Source organism: Zootoca vivipara, chromosome 6 (genome assembly GCF_963506605.1).
Source record: "Zootoca vivipara chromosome 6, rZooViv1.1, whole genome shotgun sequence".
Lineage (NCBI taxonomy): Eukaryota > Metazoa > Chordata > Lepidosauria > Squamata > Lacertidae > Zootoca > Zootoca vivipara.
Genome location: NC_083281.1, coordinates 24890114 through 24904610, shown reverse-complemented (window position 1 = coordinate 24904610; position 14497 = coordinate 24890114). Strand labels below are relative to the sequence as shown.

General features: G+C 47.9%; 1 protein-coding gene across 4 annotated transcripts; it reads right to left on the bottom strand.

The window, feature by feature from the left end:
* Positions 1-1192: 1192 nt before the first annotated feature.
* LOC118078595 (interferon-inducible GTPase 5-like) lies at positions 1193-14321 on the bottom strand. 4 transcript variants are annotated; one of them, XM_060275662.1, is made up of 3 exons: positions 13983-14321; positions 8756-8910; positions 1193-3222 (listed from the first exon to the last, which is right to left on the bottom strand). In XM_060275662.1, exon 3 carries the CDS (start codon positions 3204-3206, stop codon positions 2049-2051), a length of 1158 nt encoding a protein of 385 aa, XP_060131645.1. In that variant the 5' UTR covers positions 3207-3222; positions 8756-8910; positions 13983-14321; the 3' UTR covers positions 1193-2048. The 4 variants fall into 4 exon arrangements, with proteins under 4 accessions (XP_060131645.1, XP_060131647.1, XP_060131646.1 ...); XM_060275664.1 differs by having other exon boundaries at positions 13989-14321; XM_060275663.1 differs by lacking the exon at positions 13983-14321 and adding an exon at positions 10338-11761.
* Positions 14322-14497: the final 176 nt, after the last annotated feature.

Below are 14497 nucleotides of genomic sequence, written 5' to 3'. Positions count from 1 at the left end.
GGAGAAACGGTCAGGAATAGCCGCCACCACTGAACTTCCCCCAATATGCACACCCTCAGCGTCTGCTATCTGAGGCAGCTGCTTCACACTGGCTAATAGTAGAGCTGGTCCTGTTAGACTAGGCCAGGAAAATGGCAACTCCCGGTGACAGAACATTGAGCAAGCCTTCCTGAAGATAAAACAGAAGTTGGGTGGCTTTGTGAATCTCCTTGCCCAATCAGCCTGTCCTTCCAAATTCATCATGCTGGGGGTAGCGCTAACATTGATCTACGGGCCTGATCTATACAGACCTAAATGAATGCCACTTGAAATGTCATTCCCTCCCAAAACAGGTTGCATCGTTTTGACCCACCACAATGAAACAAACGGTTGGCATCCACCATTGTCAACCACAAATAGAGGGGTAAATTGTGGGTGGGGTGGTTTAGTTCTGGCCTAATCCCATTGTATACTAGTATTTCACCTCAGCCTTCCCAAAGCAAGTTATGCTTCAGAAATTTTGGACTACAACACCCATCAGTTCTAGCTAGCATGGCCAATGGCCAGGAATGATGGGGAATGAAGTAGAAAACACCTGGAAGGCATCAGTTTGAGGAAGGCTGTAGGATCTTCCAGATGTCCTTTTTATTGAGCATTCACATCTGAGCTCATATTGGGGCATCTGCAAATGTTTTGGGATGGTCATACTGCTTCGTTTGCAATAGGCATGGGCTCCATACCTTTCTCATAAAGCCCTGCAGCTTTTTCGTAACACGCATGGGTGTGTGTGTTGCTCACTTTTGTCCCATTACAGAGCAAGAGTGACCTTCCAGATGGCAATAATAACTGAGTGACCTTGGGGAAGTGTTGCAAAACTCTTAATAAAGAGTGGAATGGTATGTGGATGGCCCAGTATAACTCTCCCACTCATGCATTATTATTGTGTCAACACCCACAAAAGACACCAGCCTGGAGGGGGGTCCAGACAATTCACAATATTTCTTATGGAAAACTGAAAGCTGATTAGTTAGGGTGGCCATATTTCAAAAGGAGAAAATCCAGACACAAAAATGTATGGTTTTTTCTCACACAAAAAAAAAGCTACGCTATCGTCATGGGCTGGCATACACCCGGATTTTCTGGATATTTCTTAAATATTTAGAGTGACCATGTGGAAGCTGCGTTGATTATAACAGTGGCAGTGGCAAGGAGATTCATTTAACCAATTAGTTTATTTCATGAAACCTTATACTGTACACTAAATTCTAATAAAACCTCAAAGTGGTTTGCAAAGAGATAAAACAATAAAACCAGGAAACAATTACAGCCGTGCTTTAAGATAAGCAAGAGTTAAAATACTAAAAGAGATTAAAATTACCTCGACTTTCTATTTAACAAATGTGGAGGCTCCTGTCTATCTGGATGCCCTCCTTCAGTTTGAGTGTGTATGAGGGAAAGAAAATTCTGAAATAGATGTTGCATGGTACTTGTGATATAGAGCTAACTCTTGTCCCTAAAGAAAAAAGCAAAGGCAGCGCGCGCGCGCACACACACACACACACACACACACAAACAGTGAATGCTGCAGCCTGCATAAATGATAATTTGAGACCATCCTTGCAAGCAGGTTCAAATACGTCGCTAGTTTTTTCTAGTCTGACATCAGATACAGAACAATTCATTAGTGGACTGAAAGAATTATGACTAGTAAAAAGTCCATTTGTCCCAAAGTCTCCTTTTGGTATTGGTCTTAATTCTTATACATTACTGTACGTAGAGATACTAATTTTTAAAAAGGAACTGAAGGGGTATTATGCTGGCATTCGGATTATTTCACTTAGGGTTTTTGAGAATCCTAATATTTATTGAATTTTTAAAATAAAAAACCTGATCATCTGATCATTATTTTTTAAAATGTCTTTTGGTGTGGTTGTTTTAAAAATGGAAACCTGTATAATTCTCCAGATGCTCTATCAAGCACTTAGTCATAATATCCTAGGTTTGCAAGACATGACTTGAGAGTCCACAGAAGCTTGCGCAAACTGCTACCCCTGTGCAGCTGTTTGCTGCTAAATGGACTTTTTCCCTTCTGCCTCAAGAGCTTTGGACAGAACCCTCTGGGTGTCATCCGCAGCACCCGATATGCATTTCTGCAGCATGAAGTAGGTGCGAAGAAGTGAAATCCCTCCGGACAGAAGGCAGCCAAAGATGGGGAAATGCTCCCAGCGGTGATATTCATAAGCCATCACTGAGAGTCCCACCAAGTCTGGCAGCACCCATAAAATGGCAGAGAATATTCCCAGGGACTGCATTGCTGCTTTAAGGGCTGTGCTTGTCTTTCCAACACGCTGGGCCAGAGCTGCAAGGGATCGATCGTTCAGGCCAAAGTCTAGGAAGCACCAGGAGCGGAACTTACTAAACAGAAATATGGGAAGAAGGAAAGGAACTGGGCTTCCAAGAGCGACCAGCAAACAAAGCCTGCTGGTCCAAATCTTTTCCTTCACAGAGGCTTTCTTTTTCTCTAAGATAGGCAGACAGATGCTAGGGAAGCGGTGCAGAAAGGCTTGCCTCTTCAGCCGCAAGAGATCGTTCTTCAGCGTTTCCTGCAGGAGGGGGAAATCAAAGCGGTCGGCTTCCCAGTTGGAGACGATGAAGACTTGTGGGTCCCTCACTCCTTCTCTTACTAAGCACTCTTTGCAGTCCTCCTGGATGTGCAAGAGGACCTTCTCTTCATTGTAGTTGGATGGCTGTTGCCTCTTGGCGGCCGACAGGTCCAGGTCTGCTTTGGTGCGCACAAAGTAGAAATTCTTGGCCATATCTTGGATCTCATGGACCAGGTCAGAATGGGTGGCACGGAAGCGCTGGGAGCCGACGATAACGAAGAAATCAAAGTGATTTAAATCAACCTTCTTCTCAAATTTGTCCTTCCCAAAAGTTGGCGTTCCCTTTCCGGGGTGGTCCCAAAGGATCACTTGTGGAAGTGTCGGGTGTGGGTAATCCTTGACTTGCAATGTTGTCATCTGTATGCCGGTTGCAGCGGCACGCGGGTCATCAGCATGAAGACCCAACATGGCATTGATGAAGGAGGACTTCCCGGAGCCGGGCTCTCCTACTACGGCAACGTTGAGTGGAGTGCTGTTGAAAAAGTGCAGTGGTTTTGCCAGCACGTGCGACACAGCATCTGCCAATTGGCCCTGAGAAACGGCTACCTCAAAGTCTTCAACCATTGTGGATCTCGGTGCACTGCAGAAAAAGGAAGCAGGAAAATGTTAAGCGACCGGCCTAACTAGAAGCATTCATTTATTTAACGAGAGTGGCATGCCCTCTGTAAAATTTCCAGCATCGGCAATATTGTTATCATTTGCCAAGCAACAATGCTTTATAGGTAGAAGGTATGAATCCCATCAGATTCTGTAATTCAGAAGTGAGTGCAAGGCTAAAGTGCCCAAAGGTCATGGGACCAGGGCCGGCACGCCCATTAAGGCGAACGAGGCAGCTGCCTAGGGCGCCAAAATGGAGGGGGCGCTGGCCAGCCTGCCCACCGCCCACCACCCCCCGGTGCTGCCTGGGGCCACCTCCACTGTGCCTCTCAGCTGTTGAGTGGCTTCCGAAGAGCGGCCGGAGAGCGGCCTGAAGCCGCTCAACAGCTGAGAGGCGCAGTGGAGGCGACCCCAGCCTGAAGGTGCAGAAGAGGAGGGTCTGGTCAAAGAGAAGGAGGGGTTGAGGCAGTTTTATTTAAGTGTGCTTTAAGAATGTATGTAAATTCTGCTCCTGCTGGTCATTTAAGTCAGAGGTTTGTTTTCAACCTTTTTGAGTCCACAGCTCCTTTGACCAAGTACCTTCTTTCTGCAGCACCCCTGTGGGGCTCAGGAGCCCAGTTATGTCACCCCTTGCCTGCAGAGCTGGCAGCCTCTCACCCTTTTTCACCCCCATGTGAAGTATTCCCTCAGCCTCCTCTCTTCTCCCCTCTCATTGAGAGTCCTCTGGGCAGCCACTGCTCCCTCCCCTGGTCTCTGAGCTGCCACCCCCCCTGCCCTCAAGAGAGGTTCCTCCTCACATTGCCCCACAGGGGCCTGGGAATTGTGTGTCCATTCCCAACAGCAAGGGCTGGTGGTCTGGCTGGCTGGACTCCCTTGCCCATTTGCTTACTCTGAGGCCCTGCTTCAGCTCCTGGAAACCAGTCCCGTCCCCCCGCCAGCCCCAGAGGCACCATTTGCCTGGGGAGCTTATAGCCAGGGCTGCTGCAACAAACAGCTGCAAAAGCCTTTGGGGGCCAGAGATGCGAGAGGGCATCTAAGGAAGGAGTGAAGGAAAGAGGGACAGAGGCCAGTGTTTCCCATGGCACCTCTGACCATCATTCAAGCCACCCCAGGTGCCATGGCACATTGGTTGAAAACCACTGATTTAAGTAATTAATAACCAGATATGCCTTATGTGCCTAAATTCCCCACCCACTTCCCCCCTCCCCCAAGCTGCACATTATCAGCTTTCCAACAAAATGGTTTCTCTTCTCTTATTGGGGACAGCCTCCCCCGTCCTTCTCCCCAACCTGACCAGACACAAATTCCTCGCCTCTTGACCCCTCAGCAAAGCTTTATTATTTTTTCCATTCTCTCTCTCTCTCTCTCTCTCCCCCCCCAAAAAAGTCTTTTTGGGGTAAAAGATTTTTCTTCACACTCCTGTCTGGAAATCACCTGGGATTTTGTGTTGCTGAGAGAGGAAAGGGGGGGAGTTGCATGAGGAAAGTGAGGGGGTAAAAATCTTTCGAAACAAATAGGGTGTGTGTGTGTGTGAAGCGCAGAGCAGGATCCGGATGGAAAGTTGCCCCGAAGTTGGGTCGTTTCTCTCCCCCCCCTCCCCACCATCTTCCATTCAGGGCATGGGCGTAGGCAGGGGGCAGTTGCCCCCCCTAGAAGCAGGGCCACTGGCCAGCCTGCCCCGCTGCCCGGCCCCCCCCCCAATGCCGTCTCCCTTCTCCCTGGCTGGCTGTGGGGCGGGTGGAGGGAAAGCCCCAGAGCCGCGCAAAGCGTTTGGCTGGCTTTCCCTCCACCCGCCCCACAGCCAGCTGGCTAGAGGACGTCTCCCTTCTCGCTGGCTGTGGGGCAGGTGGAGGGAAAGCCAGCCAAATGCTTTGCTAGGCTCTGGGGCTTTCCCTCCACCTGCCCCACAGCCAGCTGGCTAGAAGGGACGTCTCCCTTCTCCCTTGCTGGCTGTGGGGCGGGTGGAGGGAAAGCCAGCCAAACGCTTGGCTGGCTTTCCCTCCACCCGTCCCGGCGATCGCGGAGGGGGAGGAGGGGATCGGAACAGCCCGATTTGGGGCTGATCCTGGCGCCCCTTCGCCCCTGCCGATTGCGGAGGGGGAGGAGGGGGTCGGAGCAGCCCGATTTCGGGGTGATCCTGGCGCCCCCTCGCACCTGCCGGTCGTGGAGGAGGAGGAGTCAGGGGCGTAGCCAGGATCAAAACTAGGGGGGGCAAGCCATGGTCGTTCGGGGGTGGGGCCAAGGCATGGAAGGGGAGGGGCCACGAAGTGGGCGGGGCTAAAGGGCCAGCGGGCCTGATGATATTGTGGTGGCGGCAGCAGCGGCCACGTTGTGCTTCTGGGGCTGGTAGCGTTGGCGGCTACCCTGCTTGGCTGGAGAGGACGGGAGGGTCGGGCAGGCGAGAGGGGGTGGCAGGGCGGGCGAGGCAAGACACGGACGCAGCCACGACGGCTCCGAGGCGTTGCTGCATATCAGCATAATATTTCAACGATGGTTCAAGCCCCACCTTAGGAAAAAAACCTGCATTGCAGGGGGTTGGACTAGATGACCCTTGTGGTCCCTTCCGACTACAATTCTATGATTCTATTGATATATTACCATAGCATATGCATCATTCTGCTTTCTTGAATTGTCCTACTCCTAGGAATAGCATCCCACTCCTAGAGGCCTAGGTGCCCCCCCCCAATTACTGGTGAATACCGTATTTGAAAGAGTCATCCCCCCATGTTGATGGGCTTTCTATGTGGGGCTTATCTGCCCCCCGTATTTTATTAAGGATGGAAGAGGGAGGGAAGGAAGGAAGAAATAGAGAGAGAGATAACTCATATTTGTGGGTGTCTCTGGATGACGCTGTGATGCTGGAACTCTGCAGCAAGAGGACAGGAGGGTCGGGCAGGCGAGAGGGGGTGGAAGGGCGGGCGAGGGCGGGGCAAGGCATGGCCGCAGCCACGACGGCTCTGAGCCGTTGCTGCATATCAGCATAATATTTCAACCATGGTTCAAGCCCCACCTTAGGAAAAAATCCTGCATTGCAGCGGGTTGGACTAGATGACCCTTGTGGTCCCTTCCGACTACAATTCTACGATTCTATTGATATATTACCATACCATATGCATCGTTCTGCTTTCTTGAATTGTCCTACTCCTAGGCATAGCAGCCAACTCCTAGAGGCCTAGGTGCCTCTCTCCCCCCCCCCCCCAATTACTGGTAAATACCATATTTGAAAGAGTCATCCCCCCATGTTGATGGGCTTTCTATGTGGGGCTTATCTGCCCCCCGTATTTTATTAAGGATGGAAGAGGGAGGGAAGGAAGGAAGAAATAGAGAGAGGGATAACTCATATTTGTGGGTGCCTCTGGGTGACGCTGGAACTCTGCATGTACAGGAGCCTTGTAAGCAGCTTTCTCTCTGCTTGATTTACAACAGGCACGTCCAACAGGTAGATTGTGATCTACCAGTAGATCACTGGATGTCTGTGGTAGATCACTGGTAGGTCACTGGCACCCCTAAAAAAAGTTCACCCAAAATTTTCCTCCTCCCTAAAAAAAGTTGAACTATGACCTGAAGCCCTAAACAAAAATGGGCCTCCCTCCCTCCTAAAAGAAGCTTCTCTTCCTTTAAAAAAAACTCAACAGCTTTGACCTGAACCCCCCAAAAGGGGGTAGATCATCCCCAGTTTTAAACTCTGAGTAGATCAGAGTCTCTTGGGAGATGGTCACCCCTGATTTACAGTATACAGATGCAGGAGGAGGGGCAGACTGGAACACCAATGCTTTTTATAAACATCACTGTGTCTATCAAAGTTCCAGCCTCCCCCCTTTCTTATTCACTTCTTTTTAGCCTTGCAGAGCCACCTTAGTCAAATTGAATCCTCTGAGTCTGCACCCTCATTAAATCGCCAATAGAACTCTTAATGCTCCTGAATGCTCATTAACAACTCCCACTTAAGAACAATAGGGTGAAATGGTCAGCTATCGAATCTTGCCTGGGGATATATGCTCCATTGTCTTAACTGCTTAACTACTGGTAGCCACTTTGCTTTATTTCTTTGATGTGTTTTTGTTACTGCTGTGTCCCCACCCCCACCAGCAAGCAGAGACTTAGCTGCTCTTGCTAAAGCAAAGCCCTTTCCACTTCAGTTTTTGGAGGGGAAAAGTGCTGGTTATGGTCTGTAAAATACATTAATTTTTTTGCTTCTAGGGGGGGGCAGCTGCCCCCTCCTGCCCCCCTGCCTACGCCCATGGGAGGAGTAGCCCGATTTTGGGCTGATCCTGGCACCCCCTCACCCCTGAACGACCATGGCTTGCCTTGCCCCCCCCCCAGTTTTCATCCTGGGTACGCGCCTGTTTCAGGGAGGGATGGAGAGAATGGGATGGGAGCTCTTTTCCTTCTGATCCTGGCATCTAAGGTGAGGGAAGAGCCGGGAAATGAGCAGGAGGGGCTAATGAATGAAGTTTCTCTCTCTCTGGAGGTGTGTGTTGGGTACGCGGACGAAGAGCAGCCTGGAAGTGAAGGCTGTGTGCACCAGTGGAGAGATCTGGGATCGCCTGTGGGGCGGGGCAAGGGAGGTGGGCGATGGGCTGTGTGGGTGTGTGGGTGTGTGACAGAGAGAGAGAATGAATACATCTCCAACATCTCCGGCTCTGAGACCAGAAAGTTATCATTGTGGAAAAAATCTGTATGATATTGTTTGTATGTTCCATTTAAAACAATCTGTGTATTGTTTAACAACTGAATTTCCGGTACATTTTTTAAAAAAACCCACACCTGTCAACTCACATCAAAATGTCATTTTCTCTGCTGAAACCTTTTATTAAGAAAAAATAAATTAAATACTGGATTTTCTGTGAAAGAATTCATTACAAGGTGACGTGTGTGAGGAATTGAATGCGTGTGGGGGGTGGAGGAGAGACGGAAAGAAGAGCTCATTTGTCCGTGGCTAGGGGGCGCAATCTGGACGGTTCTGCCAGGGGCGACCATAGCTGCCAAGTTATCCCTTTTTTACAGGGATTTTCCCTTATGCTGAATAGGCTTCCTCGCGAGAAAAGGGAAAACTTGGCAGCTATGGGGGCAACAGATCACTTAGCTACCGTAAGGCTCTGCCTGCTTCCAAAGAGCTTCCCCCTCCACTCTGCCAAACCCCCAAAAGGGAAAGAGGCAGGAGGCGAGAGAAGCAGGAGGGCGGCAGCCTCGTAGCAGCTGCAGAAAGGGATGTCGAATGAACACGCGTCACCGCTGGAAAGGGAGACCCGCGTTGATTTCAGAGCACTTACAGTACTTACAACTTTTATATGCTAGCACCAGCTCTGCTTGCTCCCTGGAGCTTTCATGTTATTTATTCCCTTTGCAGCGGGGAAGAAGGGCAGCCTTCTCCAACATCATTATTCATAAGAGTGAAAATAAACGATTCTGCCGCCCCCTCCCTAGCAATGAGCTCAGAGTCTCCTTTAACTCAAACACACTCAGAAAAAAGCAGAAAACGCGGAAATCAGCAGAGCACCAGGAGAAATGCTCACCTCCTTTCCTGCTGCCTGTCCGATTTTTATGCAGTAAAGCTCAGTTCCCTCTTCGGAGGCTTTGCTTGCTGGTCTCTGACATTTTTCTTCCTCCAACTTCGTACAACTCTCTTTCTCTCGCTCGCTTTTATTCCCTCTCCCTCCGGGTCGTCGCACTACAAAAAGCAAAGAAGAAAGTGAAAGTACGCGCGAAGACGATATAAGATTGTAACGAAGAGCGAGAGCCTCATTCCCCGCTAGAGGGAGCTCCAAGCAGCCTGATTGACAGCAGGGATGCTGCCTTTCCTGGGAAGGTCCCAAAGGATCACTCGTGAAACTTGAAGCATCAGAGATGGTTAATCCTTTACCTCTGCGGTAGTTGTCTCTGTGTCAGTCTCAGTAACTCCCGAGTTTTCCGCACTTAAGCCCCACATGGCACTGATTTCAAGGGGTTGAACTAGATGACCCTTGAGGTCCTTTCCAACTCTACAATTCTATGATCTTGTGACTTCCCAGAGTCCAGCTCTCCTACTACGTACGTACTGCAGTGTATATTGGAGTCTTTGCAAAGGACGGTAGAAATTTCAGGGAGGCACGAAATCTTTTAGAGCCCGCAAAGAAGCAGGAAGGGTTCTATCGCCCGTCTCAACTGCTTTGAGGTTTTATTGCAATTAAGCAGGAGGTAAATCCTGCGAAATACACAATGTTCCACCATGATTTCTTCATAGCATGGACGATTGCAGCTCATGATCTCGTTTTAGCTGTGTCCATTGCATTTTGTACACCGCCTTTTGAGGAAAATAATAGTCCTGATGAATTTTCATGGGAACTTTTAAAAAAAGGAAATAGCCAACAGATGGGGAGATGTGAAGAGCTGAACTTAAATATTGGAAAAATGAGAAATTGAGAGAAACTGAAAATAATAAATTTGCCCACTTCTCAGGAGATTTTGCCTTACCCTGAAGGAAATACCGGTACTTGCTGACATTCCCCCTTCTACCCAAATATTAAAGGGGCAGAATTCCCTGACCTCTTTTCTACTCATCTCCCCCACATCTCCTCTAAAATCTGCTCTGGAAAGTTGCTCCCAGCTGGGAAGGTGTGCAAGACATTCACTTGGGTGGGGAGAAAACATGATGCACACAGTGCTCCTCATATCCTTCAGAAGAAGGATATTGATAAGCTGGAAAGTGTACAGAGGAGGGCGAGGAAGTTGATCAAAGGTCTGGAAACCAAGCCTTATGAGGAACGATTGAAGGAGCTGGATATGCTTAACCTGGAAAAGAGGAGATTTAGAGGAGATACGATAGCCATCTTCCAATATCTCAAGGGTTGTCACACAGAAGAGGGAATAAGCTTGTTTTCTTCTGCTCCGGAGGGTAGGCCCTCAAATTGTACAAGATTGAACATGAGGAAGAAACATTCTAACATTCTGCAGGGTGCAGAGCAGCTATATAGAGCCTGCATGACAAGCTGGCTTTGCAAGCCAGGCAGGCATGAAGGACACCAAACTCTCCTCAGAGTGACTGACAGCAAAGCCTGTGTCTTATCTGACACCCTCAGCCTTAGGCGGACATCATGCAGGGGGGCACAGCACTGCTACCTTCAAGTGTTTCTAGCCTCACGCAGAGAGACTCGCCTTCCAGCTTGTCCTCCAGCTTCCTGCAGCCTTGGGAGCTGGAACTCTTCGCCACCCCCATCCTCCGACTCCCTCTCAGTGCAGACCGGGCAGGCAGGAAGCATCTGCAAAGTCATCTGAGAAGCGTCTACAGCAGGAATTTCTTGTCCCATGCTCTGAGTGCCAGCAGTGGCAATTTTAATTTAAAATCTTTTGATACACTGTATCAAAGAGTTCAGAGGTAAGAGTTCAGAAATGGCTGGTATTAATAAAGTTCCCTATGGCAGAATGCCCCTATCATTTATGGGTCTTTCGGACTCTGAGATATGATCCAAAAATAATAAACCGGTGCAATCACGAACTGCTCAGCAATAGAGCATTTATAATGCTCTGCTGCTGATTATTTACTGTATTTATCCTGCTTAATCTTGGAAAGGCAAATGTAGTTGCGGCTTTTGGTGATCTTGGAGCAGAAATTACACCCTGTTTCCAAGTTTTCCTCTCCCCCACGCTTGACCAGCACACAGCTCTGCTCAAACAGGTGATTTCTGAGAAAACAAAACCTAAATGAGGTCGCCCTAGTTTCTCCTCCTTGTAAATAATTTATTGGACTGTGCTGGGTCATGACAGATTGCAAAACAACATCAAACCTAGCATTACGTAAAACACATTCAGCTCAGCAAACACACAAAAGGTAACTGGCTGTACATTCACATAAACAATTCTTTTCTGTATTTTTTATCACAGTATCAATATCAAATATTTCGCTTGCACATAATCAACACATAAAGTACAACAATATAAATGGAAGTCCAAATGAATCAATTCATTTATAGAGTTCAACAGTGGCGTAGCGTGGGTTGTCAGCACCCAGGGCAAGGCAAGTAATTTGCGCCCCCTAACCCTTCATGTTTACAGACAATTGCAAATTAACCACAAGATAAAAAACTATAAAATGATTATTCCTCATCTTTATAAAATTCCTAGAAAAATGGAAACATATGCAAACATTCAATATTTTACAGGAACTTATAGTAATATTGAAGTGGGTCGGTCAATGCATGAGAGTGCAGTGCCAGAACATTTCAGAGTAGGAACACCAGAGTAGTTGATGGATCTTCCTTGCTTTGGCATGCATGAATGAGGTGACTATGAGGCTTTTAAGTGTGGTTGACATAGAAGCCCAGAGCAGCATTCCCTAATGTCCAACTGTGCTGCAGTAACATTTGTAGCTTGCTGGGACTAATGGGAGCCGTTAGTCCAAGACATTTGGAGGTAGCTAGGTTTGAATCCCAAGCCGGAATTAAGATTGCTGGAAGAAATATCAACAACCTCAGATATGCTGATGACACAACTTTGATAGCAGAAAGTGAGGAGGAATTAAAGAACCTTTTAATGAGGGTGAAAGAGGAGAGTGCAAAATATGGTCTGAAGCTCATTAAAAAAAAACCCACCTAAGATCATGGCCACTGGCCACATCACCTCCTGAAAAATAGAAGGGGAAGAAATGGATGCAGTGAGATTTTATTTTCTTGGGTTCCATGATCACTGCAGATGGTGACAGCAATCACGAAATTAAAAGATGCCTGCTTCTTGGGAGAAAAGCAATGACAAACCTAGACAGCATCTTAAAAAGCAGAGACATCACCTTGCTGACAAAGGTCCGTATAGTTAAAGCTATGGTTTTCCCAGTAGTGATGTATGGAAGTGAGAGGTGGACCTTAAAGAATTGATGCTTTTGAATTATGGTGCTGGAGGAGACTCTTGAGAGTCCCATGGACTGCAAGAAGATCAAACCTATCCATTCTGAAGGCGAGAATCATATTTCAAGCACAGGTGTATTATTGGAAGAATGAAAAGCCTGTTACCTCTCCAGCTTCCAACATTTCCTCCTCCCCGTCTGCTCCCTCTTCTCCCTCTGACCATTCATCATCCGCTACCCTTCCCTGGGCTCTGAGCCTTCTTCCCTTGGGGGTTCCTCAGCTGGTGCCTCCCACCAGTCCTCTGAGTCCAGCCAGTCCATGACACCCACCAACATGTCTGGGTAGGGCTGAGAGAGAACCTAGAGAGACAATGCTGCCGGTCAGTGTAGAGACTACTGGGCTGGATGGACTCAGTAACAGGCAGCTTCCTACCTAAGGATCTGTAGGAAATGGCCAAAAATTGTAGAGTTGGAAGCTACACCCAAGGGTCATCCAGTCCAACCCCCTGCAATGCAGGAATTTCAACTCAAACATCTAAGACAGATGGCCCTCCAACCTCTGCTTAAAAGCCTCCAAGGAAGGAGTCCACCACCTCCTGAGGGAGACCATTCCACTGTCAAAGTGCTATTAAATGCCAGAAAGTTCTTCCTGACATTTATTCGGAGTTGCCTTTCTTGTAACTTGAATCCTGTGGTTTCCACCCCTACCATCCATGTCTCCTGAATTTTTTTTCATATTAGTCTCATCCATTTTTCCTAATTTTCCCTCCCTTCCTTGCTATCTTAGTAGTCGATTCTGACACGATTTCAATATTTTCATCCATTTGGGCTCAAATCTTGTCTGCTAAATTATCCCAAATTTCCTTAATCTCTTTAATCAATTCTTCTTTCCACACAGAGAAAAGTCCCACCAATTCCAAGCAAACCTTGCCTCTTGTGATGTTTTAAACTACTCAGAATACTCAGGACTGAGTGAAATTAATGCAATTCACTCTGCCTTCCATGGTTCTCAAAACAGTCAGTTTTACAACAGTACCTTATCACTTTGTCAAGGCCACTTTCCCAGGAAACACCACTTTTTGTACTTTCCCTCCAGCCCGGTTACCCATTACACGTATACAATTTAAAATAAAATCCAAATTTCCAATTAACATTCAAAATACACAAATATTTACATTAAAAAGAACACACACAACAACAGAATGTCCAGAAAGTGTAAGTACTGACTTATTTTCCCAGGGAAGTAGTTAGTTCTCACTCATCCAATTCTCTTGAAATGTCTATGAGGAGTTGCAAACAATTGAAGATTCTTATAATTTCTCTTTTCAGCAAAATATAGACATATGCAGTCCTTTTGATATTTCAACCTCTCTGACCTATTCCAAACTTTAAAGTTTCAGTTTATCTCTCCAAGCATTTTTATAAGCACACCCAGCTTCCAACTTTAAGAAGGTGGTGTGGGGGCTCTGAGATGCTGAGACCTTCGCAGCGATCTTTGTATAAATAGTTTCTCCTTTCAAAAAGACACGGGCATATCCAGTCCTTATCAATGTTTCAGCTTCTCTAGCCTGTATGTATTCTATACATACTTTGAAAACAAACTCAATCTTCCTTAAACCACTCCAGCCAAGGTGCATTCATAATCCACAATTAAGAATCCAGTTGACGCTAATACAGAATGAGTTTCAGAGTTAATTTTTAGTCTCAACGTCACATCAACAAAACTCAGGAAGAGATGAAAACTAAGAGTTTAAGTTGATAAAAGCTTCATGGGTTAGAGGTGGGGGTTAATATAAATGTTATGGGAGGTAGTTATGAGCCTTAGGGGACAGATATTCCTGCTGAGATAGAAAGACAGCAAGCAGCATGGTCAGAAAGATATGAAACGCCATGTGCTGGGGCGACCTCTATATACAGTACACACATACACATACGCAGCAGGGACGGTGGGATTTTCCGCTCCCAGTGGCAGAGGGATCCTGGGGCGGTTTGCTGACGGCGCCGCTCGAGGGTCGTAGGGCGCAGCAGCAGAGCCATTCCGGCCGGCGGAGCCTCCCTGATGAGGCTCAGAGGCAGGAGGAAGAGGAGGCGATCGAGCCGGGCGCGCAATGATCAGCCTCCCTCCCTCCCTCTCTGGTGTGCGCTCCGCTGGAGCCGTGGCACCTCGCGCTTCTCTCCCCGGCTCCCTCTCCCGGTTTTCTCCGCGCCCGCTCGTTCCCCTTCAGCCAGGCAGGGGCAGAGAGCTGCGAGTGGGAGCGCGCCCACCCAGATGTTGCGCCCGGGGCAGCGCCCCCAGCCCCCCCACGCTACGCCACTGAGTTTGGAGCTTGTTAACACAAGCTGGGAGAGGATATATTTAATAATATTTCCTCATCCACATTCCTGAACATCCCCACACTCCTCACCTGGCATTTTAAAAGGCCTTATCTAAAACCATCTATCA

Bases quoted from the DNA above. Each gene is read 5' to 3' on its own strand.
- LOC118078595 (XM_060275662.1), bottom strand. From the start codon at position 3,206: ATGGTTGAAGACTTTGAGGTAGCCGTTTCTCAGGGCCAATTGGCAGAT.